A 12965-nucleotide genomic window follows, 5' to 3' on the forward strand; every position below is an offset into this window, starting at 1 on the left:
TAAATTCAACAATTACATGAAAAATAGAGATTTTTTGGATCAAAATAGCTTTTTTGTTTGTTTATTTGTTTGTTTGTGCTTGTTTGTTTGAGGGCCGCATACAGAAAAATTGAAAGATGAAAGGGCCACCTTAAAATTCTCCAACTTTTTGAAACAGGCTAAAGTCAGTCAAGAAAGCAGTTTTGTGTTGCTCGTCTTGTCTAGTTAATTTCATCGGCTTTCCATGAAAGGTTTTGAGGTAAATAGTTGAGGATTTTTTTGGGGTGGCCAACAGCTCTCTATCTCACAGAATGGATCCAGCTCTGCACTTAACAGCCGAATCCCATCTCCATATTCAGAACCAAAAAAAGAACAAACTGTCATAAGACGACCATTTTACAGTTACTTAGGAATCCTTAACGTAATGTCTTCATCAATCAGCCTCTAAAATTAAATTATCTTTATTCACTACAGTGTTTTGAAGATAATTTGGGCTATTCTTTGAATCATAAATGATTCATTTGTATCTTTGTATATAGAGAAAAGTTGTACAATACACCATCGCTTCTCACTCTGCCCACCTTCAACTTTTCTAACTAACCTTGCGGCCCATTCCAAATGTCATTTTTAGTGTGTGTGGTTTTCTTTTTCTCATATCGCGGGCCGCTGAAAAATGGATGGCGGGCCACAAATGGCCCCGAGCTGAAGTTTGGACACCTCTGACCTAGCGCATTTATCCGTTTTCAAAATCAAATGTGGCTATGGAGCACAAAAGTTTGTCGACCACATTACAGAGTCTGGTAGTGATCTCACTTGATTTATTTATTTATTTTATGACTGCATCCTTGACTTCCTGCTGGCGTGCTCCTACAGTATGCATGTAGCCACATGAGCGCATCAAATTTATGAATGAAAACTCTTCTTCCTGGGTGGCAGACAGGAGATGAGATCATCTCGTTGCAATGGAGAACCCCCCCCCCCCCCCGCACCACCTTTCTCTACAACATATTGTATATCCGCTTCACAGCAAACTGTATTGGATGGCGCCACTCTTAATGAATCCTCCAGTAGACAATATGCACGATCCATTGGGTTCCTGATTGATGACAAATTCGCCACAAGGTCAGCTTTCTCTGACATCAGCACATGCATTTACCTCTGTACTTGGAAAGACAATCTTTCGGTTTGGGTGGATGACTATTTAACGCCAGCCTACTTCCAGAAGACAAATTTTGTCCGAAATACTAATTTTCAGTTATTAGACTTTAAGAAAGCAATATCCATCCATCCATTTTCCGAACCGCTTTATGACAACCCCCATGACAAGGGTCATGGGGGTTGCTGGAGTCTATCCCAGCTGTCTTCGGGCAGTAGGCGGGGGACACGCTGAACCGGTTGCCAGCCAATCGCAAGGCACACAGAACAGAGACGAACAACCATCCGTGCTCACACTCACACCTCGGGACAATTTTGAGTGTTCAATCAGCCTGCCAGTTATGGTTTTAGAATGTGGGAGGAAAAACTGGAGTACCCGGAGAAAACCCACACAGGCACGGGGAGAACATGCAAACTCCACACAGGGAGGCCGGAGCCGAATTCGAACCCGGTACCTTTGCACTGTGAGGTCGACGCGCTAACCACTCGAGCTACCCAAGAAAGAAATACTTACATTTTTAAAAAATGTTTGTCTTTGAAGAATCAATACATGATAGATCTCAAGTTCCATGGTTTCTGGATAGAAGTGTGTTACTTTTGCACGGAAAAAAAGTCTTTAGAAGTTAGCAAAGTATTATTTCCAATGTTATATAATTGACTGGTAATTATTATGGCATGATGATATTGAAGCCAAGTGCTAATTATTGTTGCCTTTTTTTTCACATGTTCGTATCGGTGCAGAGCCGAGCTTATGTGGATAATTGGTTGTCTATTCGGCGGCGAGGGCAAGTGACAATCTCTGACGAGCACGTGAGCCCTTGGTGAGGAACCATAAATAGCTTTCTCAACTAACCCTCTCCCACTCTGCAGTCAACACCCTGGACCCTTACAAACCTCTCCCCCGATCCCACCATGAAATTTGCATCCAGTTGGCACGAGGCCTGGCACTGTACACTTGTATGCAGAGGCACGTACACGATGAGCATATCGACATCATAGCATCCTTCAAGGATGGATTTGGGCCCTATTTTGGTAGACTGGCACCCATGCAGTCAGCGTAAAAATGGGCGTAATGTTTTATCTCATCAGGAGTTCATGATGAAAATTTGGTGCATGTTCCGAAACCTGATGAAACTCAGAAATTTCCCGCAGGGCTAGAATGTGATGAGGTTTCCGACTGCCGAGTCAGGTGGCATGACTTTGCCTTTGTGCTCTTCAGCATCCTTCCTACAGCAGAGTCAAAAGCCATTTTTGTGCCGGCCCGAGTCTAGTCTACTGTGTTTGGGGACTTGTTGGGCCTCTTTGGGAATTCTGGCGGACAGAGTTGCCTCGTCCACGATTCATCCGACAATTTGGTAATTGTAAGTAGTCTGCGCTTGGTGTAAAAAGGAGTACATCATCATTTTTGTGCTGGGTCCATCATCTCGTTCAGCATGTTTGTGAATTTGGTAGGCACGCTATGCCTCACTGGACGTTCCTGTCGCTCCCCCTGGCAGCTCTGCATAATTGGTTCCAAAAAGTAGACTACAAACCTGCAAAAAGGAGATCTAACTCGTGGAAAGCAATTTTGGTGTTACTAATTGAGGCCCTGGCAGACAAATTCCGCCCTCTGCGGATACGTATGGTAAATGTCATTGTATTTCATTCATAAATATGACACCAGCGTGTGAATCATTGTAGAAATCAATTAATTGAAATGAATTATAGTGATTCATCTTTAAAATATTTTAATAGCACCCCAGTCAGTAGTGGCGGGTGGGGAGGAACACTCACATGCCAATTGCCCAAGTCAAATGCATGGACAACTACATCATCCGCAAGGGGAAATCTTGCAGTTTATCTTCCACCGTCATACACGGCAAACCTCAGCGAGTCTATTTCTGTTTCCGCAATTTCAAGCACGCCATACTTGGGTATAGTGGGCGTCCGTCCGACCGAGGTCAAGGTAGAAACACTGTGTTAACCCCAATTTTACCTATGCAAAGTCTAGCAAAATACAATCAATCCAACCATTATCCGAGCTGCTTTTCCTCACGACGGAGGCAATTAACCCTTTCAGGAACAGCAGTTACTACAGTGGACAGCTTATCATGTCAGGTTATCAATATTGGTGCATGAAAGGTTGAAAGAAAACTGTACCCATGCACACAGGTACACTGCACTTGGTGCTAGACTTGTGCTTGGCACAAAAATAGGCCCCTTTATGTTAATCTGCTACTACAGAATCGAAGGTACCGTAGCAAACAATACAGCAATGTTCTGTCAGCCACTAGGCAAGGGACGCAAGCAGGCTTGTTCCAATAGGTTCTGACTATGCAAATTTTGAGTTTGCCCCCGAAAATGAACAATATAGGGCATGTTTGGTTTAGTCCATGTGGAATCACCACAAAAGCAGCGATGCTCTCAAAGCACCAATAAATAAATTATGAGGAAAGTTTGGAGAGAAAAATAACACAAAAGAGTCCACAACTCCATTGCCTTAAGCGAGTCTATTTCTGTTTCCGCAATTTCAAGCACGCCATACTTGGGTATAGTGGGCGTCCGTCCGACCGAGGTCAAGGTAGAAACACTGTGTTAACCCCAATTTTACCTATGCAAAGTCTAGCAAAATACAATCAATCCAACCATTATCCGAGCTGCTTTTCCTCACGACGGAGGCAATTAACCCTTTCAGGAACAGCAGTTACTACAGTGGACAGCTTATCATGTCAGGTTATCAATATTGGTGCATGAAAGGTTGAAAGAAAACTGTACCCATGCACACAGGTACACTGCACTTGGTGCTAGACTTGTGCTTGGCACAAAAATAGGCCCCTTTATGTTAATCTGCTACTACAGAATCGAAGGTACCGTAGCAAACAATACAGCAATGTTCTGTCAGCCACTAGGCAAGGGACGCAAGCAGGCTTGTTCCAATAGGTTCTGACTATGCAAATTTTGAGTTTGCCCCCGAAAATGAACAATATAGGGCATGTTTGGTTTAGTCCATGTGGAATCACCACAAAAGCAGCGATGCTCTCAAAGCACCAATAAATAAATTATGAGGAAAGTTTGGAGAGAAAAATAACACAAAAGAGTCCACAACTCCATTGCCTTAAGGTACAGTACTGAAGTGATCCTTAGAAGTGCAATCGGAATAATTACAGTGCCTATTTTGCTTTCTTTGCCACTATTTTATGTGAGATTAAAATAACAAACATGATATTTTGGCGAGGGATGTTAAAATTGAGCTACATTGCGGCAACAAGACATGATCGTGAAAATGAAAGGAAGCTCTTTTTGGTTTATTTTGTCGTTAGTGATAATTTAGGCAAGAATGTTTATTTGTATAGCAGCATTCGTACATAAGGCAGATCCATAGTGCGTTACAGAGGCAAAGAAATAATGATCAATAAAAGATGAAGGGATGAAAACCAAGATAAAATCTTAATTTAAAGGGTACATGAAAAGATCAAACAAAATGGAAAAATGACAAAACACAAATTTCGAGTTAAATATCAAAAAATAAAAGCACAATGGTGAAAACAAGAAATAGTGTTGTTGATTTATGAAAATGTTCTTATCCTCAAACTCAAACAAATGATTATGTATGTTGTAATTAACACTGAATATATTTTAAAAGCGCCAAGGCGAATATTTTTCTCACAAGCAGTGATCAATAATGTTTTCAAGACAGATTTAAATGTACTGAGAAGATTTCAGATGTTTAGGAAGTTTGTTCCACAATTGAAGAGCATAGAAGCAGATCTATGCTCCTTTTGACAATTGTCGACTAACAGTAAATTTTTGAACTCTATCTATGACTCACAGGAAGTCAGTGTAGAGATTTTATGACCAGGGTGGTGATGTCCACTTTCCTGGTTCCAGTAAGACCTGAAGCAGCAGCATTCTGGACCAGCTGCAGCCGATAATTGGTTCAGATTTGTTAAAACCCTGTCACAATTGTCCAATTTATTTTAATGAACATGTCAACCGGCTTTTTGTGGTTTGTGTCACTCTTTGAAGAATAGAGTCGAGACAAAATATCAATAGTGTCAAATATCTGTGATGTGATACTTCCTCCTGTGATACGTCGGTGTAAAATATCAAAACAGCATTAAAATTAGGTTCCCTCGTCATCCCCCTGTTTGGATTTAGTAGAACGATTGTCGTCATTTTCAGGCACGGTGACACTTATCACAAACTAGTCCAGGACACATGCAAATCGGAGAGTAATTCATGAATCTTGCTCTTTGCTTTATTTATTCGGTAAGGCAGATGAGAGTTTTGTGATGTCATTTTCATGTGTTGACATGATACTGTATCAAAACAGCATACATCATTGGATTACAACATAACCATATCGTATAGTATAGTATAGTATCGTATCGTATCATATCGTATCGTATAGTATTTAGTAGAGGAGAGTGCATCCATAAAGTATTTTCAATATTAAGAATTACAAAGGCAGTCTTAACCAGATGTGTTTTTCTTGCAAAAAAATGTGTTTATTGGGGTTTGTAATCAAACTGTAATTGTGTGTTTCAGGACACCTCTGCTGGTGAAAGAGGAACTGTTAAATGAAACCCTCAAAAATGGCTGCTAGTCAAGAGAAGGCAAACCAATTCTTGGGCCACCACGGACACCAGCTATCACTCCCTTGGACTTCTTTCCGTGGGGTTATCTCAAAAGATATTACGTATCGCTCAAAGATATTAGTGACATTTGTGACTTGGAGTAAAAGATTTGTGAGGCCGTTGCCAACATTGATGAGGCTACGCTACAGCGAACATGGCAAGAAATTGATTGCCATCATGATGTGCTTTGTGAAATTAATGGTGCCTATAAAGATGTGTATTAAATGAGGGTTTAAATAAACAACTTTGACAACCACTGATTACAATAAAGCAAATCTGGTTAAGATTTGTCATCCACTGTACTTGTAATAAATTCTTAAAATTAATTAATTAAAGAGACTTCATGCACATGCTGTCGTAGTATTGTATGATATGGTACATTTGCACTAGTACACCAGAAAATATAACAATTTAGCCAAGCATAGTAGAGTGCAACAGAGCACAGTATAGTCCACAATTTAATTGCATAGTAGAACAGTAACATAGCATTGTCTTAGTATGGTGTCATATAGTTCACCATAAAACATTATAGCATAAGCTAATAAAAGAATATTTTACTGTACATAATGGCAGAATGGAATACAGAGTGTGGTACAGTGCAATCCAGCATATTGCATCGTATTGCAGAATATACACTTAGCATTGTCCAGAAATTTAACTGATGTCACTTAAAGAAGTACACTTAAGAAATCGCGTATTCTAGCCTATCATAGTAGAGCACAACATAGTATGGTACTGTATATGGCAATACAGTGTAGCATATGTATTCATTTAATAGGATACAGTACCGGTAGGCTATACACAGTATATAATCTATAGTATCGTATGAGGCACTGATTTATATCCCCCTGGAAATATAAATGGTTTTATTCTACAAAGCAATGAGCAAAAGATGTTTTGTTATTATTAATATTTACTGCTTAGCACAATAAAAAATGAAAGAGGATTAGGTCATTTGGAATGTCTGTTCCTCATGCGTCTCCTGTATAGTGTGTGTGTGTGTGTGTGTGTGTGTGTGTGTGTGTGTGTGTGTGTGTGCGCACCCATGCACAAGCTAGTTTGGGTTTCCCCCACTGTCTCCAAGTGGGACGATGAGGTCATCGTTGGGGTTTAAACCCAGCATAATCCAGGAGATAAAGGCTGGATTTGGATTTAGCACTCAAAAAGGGTCATGTAGCTACAACTATCAGACTCACACACAAACACAAAACGATCCCAACTGTTACACAAACAAGAGTATGGCTCAGTGTCAGTTGATTTTTGCTCCGGTATTTATAGAAATTTCGTCATCTCCTCAAACTGGCAACTATTTGCTGTGCGGGGTTCCCAAATTCCCAAATGTGTTTAGTTAAAAACAACTGGAGTATTTTAAGAATTTATTCCCCACTAATAATTTTTTTCTTGTACCTTTCTTGTGAAATGACGACTTAATTCCTGTCATGGAGTTTTAAAGTTGCCACTGATCTCATATTTTATAGTTTATTCTTGTATAGTTTCCAAATTTCTTTACATGTAACCACTTTATCGTCGATATTTTCTCTCATAGATAAGCTTTTATTGTACAGTTTTATTCTTGTAGGGTGTAACCACAGTCGTTTGCTTTTGTTAAGTATGAAAGCCTTTTTGTGGTGTTGGGTTGCCACAATGGCAGACTTTGACTTGCACAGATGTGGCGATGTGTGTTCCATTTTATTCAATGACAGCGTAATAAATTAGCAAATACTATAAGACAGACATGGATAAACAGTACTTTACAGGAGGCTCAGCTTTTCTTATGGCTTCTTAGTACGGCAGTAATATTATGTAATATAATATACACATAATATAAAGAAGGAGCAGGGGGGGTTGACTGGTTACCACGTCCGCTTCAAAATGCAGGGGTTACAGCGTTCGAATCCAGCTCCAGCCTTCCTGTGTGGAGTTTGCATGTTCTCCCCGTGCCTGTGTGGGTTTTCTCCGAGTACTCCGGTTTCCTCCCACATTCCAAAAAACATGCATGGCAGGTTCATGAAACACTAATCTAAATTGTCCCTTGTTTTGAGTATGAGTGCGAATGGTAGTATGTCTATGTGCGACCTGCGATTGGCTGGCAACCAGTTCAGGGTGTACCCCGCCTACTGCCCGAAGACAGCTGGAATAGGCTCCAGCACGCCCGCGGCCCTTGTTAGGATAAGCAGATTAGAAAATGGATGGAGTGAGTGCCCTGAAAGACACTTAAAAATAAAATCAATTATTATTAATACATTATATGTGTTGCAGCACTATTTGCTAATTGTTGCCACTGTGCCTATGTAGTTTCCCATGGTATGTTAGCATTCAGATAGCGTATTTGGTAAGACTCGTGTCACTCATATCTTAAGCCACCGCTTTATATTGTATAATAAAAACTTGAACAATGTGTTGTTTGTGAAATCAAATCATATAATGCTTTTCTTTCCCTCAAAAAAAAAAATTAGATATGGGAATTCCATCCACCTGACTACATTTAACTTACTTCTGTCTTTTTTTTTGACAAACACTTAGTCCCGCTAGGCTGCTGTATTTGAATATTAGTCATGATGATGGCACTTGGAGAGTTAAGTATAAGGTAGCAGAACCAGTGATTTAGATAAAAGTTTTTGTGGAGGGGTGAGGAGTGGGGGTCTTCCTTCTTTCATGTTTCCCAGTGTGGCAGAAGGGGAAGAGGGTGCGGGGTGTAGTTGGCTCACAGATTATGCACCAATTACACTCCATCCAGAGGGCGTTAATAGGGTTTGAAAAGGATTTACACAACCTGTCCAGTCAAATGCTGCGTGCTTTGTGTATGACATCATTTGGATCACCTCACATACCAGCTGACCCCCCATAAACGTCCCCCCTCCCTCCCCACCCGCCTAAACGTAGCCTCACGCTCGCATCAAGCGGTCTACCTGCACCGGGGATACGTCAACACACATCTCTTCTCCGATTGGACGATATCCTACGTTAAACCCCGCCCCCTTCCCCCAGTTTCTTCCTCCGTCGCTCTCCCGCTCCTCCCTTCCCTGCCCCTGTTTACAGACTACGGCGTGAGCTACGGTCACCGTATATAATCCCGAGTGTGGCCGCGTAGCATCCTCTGAGAGGATAGGAGATGGAAAAGGGGGTGTAAGGAAGCAAAACAAGTATTTGAAAAAAATAATAAAAAACGGATTAAAGCGAGGGAGGAGTCTGATGGACTTGACCGTCACCGTAGCGTGGATGCTGAGGATGAGGATGCGACTAGCTTGATTGCGGAGGGGGTGACGCAAAATAAACACCTTTTACTAGTACATGTATATTTCATCATTTTCCGTTAAGGGGAAGAGGATTTGACTCCACGGGGATGGACGTGAGCACTCAACACTGAGGTAAGAGACATTTCTCCCTGTTTTAGGAGGTCTTCAAGTGGGGCTGTCGTGTTAGAATATAACATAACCAGAGGTTTTTAAAATGAGGGCTAGGGACCCATAATGGTTCCTGGGCCCATTTTATTGGGTCCATTATTGCCGTAAAATATTATTCACTCATTATTCCTGTCAATATTAAGTGATGAATGTCAAGACGTTTGTGCGTCATCGAGGGGTGGGGGAAGATACTTGTATTTGTCATTTTGGTTTTATATAAACCAGCACAGAGTACTAGTGGTTAGCATGTTAGAGGTTCTATGTTTGAACCTCCCACATTAAAACATGCATGTTAGGTTAATCAAATGTGTCTATCGATGTAAATGTGAGTGTGAATAGTTGTTTATTACTACGTACTCTACGATTGACTGGTGACCGGTCCAAGGTATACAAAGCTTCTCTCGCTCAAAGTGACCTGAGAAAGGATCAAGCTCACCCATGACCATAATGAGGACAAACGGTATAGAAAATGTATGATTTGTTTTTACTCTGTATTCAACTATATTCGTCCTTAAAGTCTGGACACAGTCAGGCAACAAAAAAGTGAAATACAATTTTCTAAAAACGACGTCTTCAAAAACATGTTGTAATTAGCATCGTAAATAGAGTTTCCAGCATTTGTGATGCAAAGGTTGATGTGCTTTTCAAGATTCACATGAACTTGATGCGATAAGGTTGAAGCTTTCTCTTCATGTGTCTCCCTACGGAGAAATTTGTCTTGGCGCAAGGGACAGCTAAATACACAAACACAATCCCTCATAATTCAACATATAAACACCACATACATATTAAATCAGTGCAGTCCTCATCCATCCGTACTTCATCCCGTTAGTCGTCATCAGTTTTACTTACACATACAAAATTTTACTCATTTCGACTCACAGTTCAGTACATGCATGGTGGTTTAATACGTGTTTTTCTTTTCCGGTAAAAAAATGATACAGCGATGACTGAGCCGAGTGTGTTGGCTGTGCAATTAAGGCAGGTTGGAGGCACCAGCTGTGCCTTCTACGCCACCTTAATTGAATAATAAGCTTGATAGTCATGGAAATCTGTATTCCTTCATTCGTCATATAATTCATATACGTGCTGCAAGTATGTATGACTTGACTGGTGGCTTGGATGTAAATATAGCCACACGGATGCCATGGAAACAGGCTGAGCTCCTCTCATAACCATGCACCTGTTTGGTTCCTTTTTTTAAATTTTTTTTTTAAATCAGTCAATTCTTATTATTAGTAATTAGACATCTTATGTGTATTTTGAGTCAGTGGTGGTACACACCATAAAGGCTGTTTTGTTTTTCTTTTCTGTGACATAGATGTATTCATGTGATGTGAGTTAGGCCCCGCGTGCTCACGCTTCTATACACCCACCTGCCACCTCATTTGGTACACTGACATAATGCATCCAATTAAAAAAAAAAAGGTGTTAGCATTCAAATGGTGACTCGATTCATGTTTGTTGCCGTGTATTCCTGTCGATATTCCGTCAATTGTTTATGTACTGATCATATCAATATTCTGGCAATATTTCTAGGAATTAAACATTGCATTTTGGTTTTGGAAACCCTTTGTTTGTCTAATAGAAGAAGAAACAACAAAGATGATAAGCCTCAAATGGCTTTTGATTCATGTTCTGTTGCTTCCCAAATTCTGTCTTTAATAACAAATAGGACTTGCTACATTGGTATGCGCAGGTCTAACTGATGTTGTGGATGTGCTTTTCAAATACTGTACATTTCTAATTTGGCAGCAGCCAAGTGTGTTTTTAGCCGACTCAAATAGAAGTTGTTTCAGGCAAAAAAATGTGGAATGAATTTGGATGAATACGTATCTAGTTTTCTGAATAAAAACCTAGGTTGGTGGAGATGTCATTCATACTATTATGTTTGCGTTGACTGACACTCCTACGCTCGTGATAGAACGAAATTTGCATAAAGAGGACAAAATCCGCCGTGCCGGGAGGCAATTATTTAACGCTGAATTGGCTTCTAACACATATTCCTCTCTTCCAAGGCTCCCCGTTCTCCAGTTGTTCACCCATGGCCCTCATTCACGAGGCCCGCGCCCCATCTCCATCTCTATCCGGCTTCAACACCCCACTCTCCGACCCCCCGTCCTTTCGCCGGCTCGATGCTGAAACGCCCTGCACCCCTGAAATGGACCTGACGCCAACCCAGTGCGTCCTTCGGAACGTCCTTTCTATAGACGTGGGGGGCACAGTACAACCTGGAGGAGGAGGGAGAGGAGAAGGAGGCGACGGGCCGACGACAGGGCCCCACCAGACGCCGGGCGATGAGCAACAGGAGCACTTTGCCAACAGCGTCCTCAAGCTGCACGAGCATGACAGCGGTCCCGCCAGGACAGAGGGAGAGGGGACGGAGGCGGACGGCAGCGCGGTGCGGCGCGACGCGGCCAACACCAGGCTGCAGTGCCAATCTAGTGGAGGGGGTGGGGGCTTTCTGGAGGGCTTGTTTGGCTGTCTGCGACCGGTCTGGACTATGATCGGGAAGGCTTACTCCACTGAACACAAGCACGACCTGGACGGTAAGTTTACTGGCTGCCTCGCTTGCCCCTCTAGCACATCATTAAGTACGCCTATAAAAGCCAGCATGAGATACCTTTTTAAGTCCGCTCTGATGCTTTGCTCAGATAATTAAGTGATATCACCACCACGATTAATTTCATTAAACAGTTGTAAACCAGGCTTAGGGGGATATTTTTCTTATCAGTTCATTTAATTAAGTCCTGCAAGGGACATGTTACATTTATAAATACTTCTGTTGCAATGCTCAAACACGAACTAAATGGTGCTCCATTTCAGATGACCTTAAAAAAGGCCAAAGTGGCTTCCTTGACCCTGAAGATACTATTTTATATTATATTTTGCACGCGTGCATGTGTGTATTGGCAGGCCCATTGGAATGCTCAGGCGCAGTTTTCCTCAACGTAAAAGAAAATATCACAAAATGATGCTCTCTGACGATGATGAGGTTAATTATGTACCTTCTGCTATTTGGTGAAAGAACATTTCATTGTTTTGTCTCGGATTGCAATGATTAATCAAAATCATTTGATTAACAAAATAAGTCGAAGCAACATTTCTGCCATGAGGCTTTGCAGGGATCATCTTTCAACACAGACTCAACACTCACACCACTCTCTGTAGAAATTGGCGCCATGGCAGCGAGCCCAGATGAAAGCATGCGTAAAAGACAACGAATGTCCAAAGTTTGGATCATTTCATGCTTACAAAAGAAGATAACCTCTACTGATGCGCAGACTGGCTAGTTAACCGCCATTTGCTAACCTCTGAGCTCACAAAAGACAATTCTACTTCTCATTCGCTGACACTCACGTCACTGACCAGGCCTGTCGTGCCTTTGAAAGCCACAGACACTCAGAGTCAAAGAATGTGATGATCGCGACCCCACGTTGAAAAGACTAATACTTGCACCTGGGCATTTTGTTGTTTGATCATGAAAAATCAACTATGATCTGAGTATTCAACTAGTTGATGGGATAATATTCGATAGCTGCAGCCCAAATTCTGTCTGTCACTATACGTCACTGATAGGAAAACAAAGATGAATTATACTCTTCAGGCCAATGAAGTGAGATTGGATAATTATAATGCCGCGACACAGTGGTTGGAAATTACTGCTTTAGCAGGCTGCAAATATACTGAATGGCGCAGTAGCTGCAGCTTTCTCAACCCTGTTGTAAACAATTTTTTTTTTTACAGAGCATGAGATGCTCCATCAAAATCTCCACTGGTCTTATCTACCCCCCCCCCTCCCACCCCCCGG

General features: G+C 41.5%; 1 protein-coding gene across 1 annotated transcript in view; it reads left to right on the plus strand.

Moving 5' to 3' along the window:
• The first annotated feature begins 8763 nt into the window (after window positions 1-8763).
• The window catches only part of LOC109529244 (mitogen-activated protein kinase kinase kinase 12), a 21314-nt gene continuing 17112 nt past the window's right edge, over window positions 8764-12965 (plus strand). The window contains exons 1-2 of the mRNA XM_019892535.1: window positions 8764-9118; window positions 11173-11703. Of these exons, the coding sequence (XP_019748094.1) occupies window positions 11199-11703 (505 nt within the window). The 5' untranslated portion in view covers window positions 8764-9118; window positions 11173-11198. The remainder of the gene's footprint in view (window positions 9119-11172; window positions 11704-12965) is intronic.

Source organism: Hippocampus comes, unplaced genomic scaffold, assembly GCF_001891065.2.
Source record: "Hippocampus comes isolate QL1 unplaced genomic scaffold, H_comes_QL1_v1.1 scaffold137, whole genome shotgun sequence".
Classification (NCBI taxonomy): domain Eukaryota; kingdom Metazoa; phylum Chordata; class Actinopteri; order Syngnathiformes; family Syngnathidae; genus Hippocampus; species Hippocampus comes.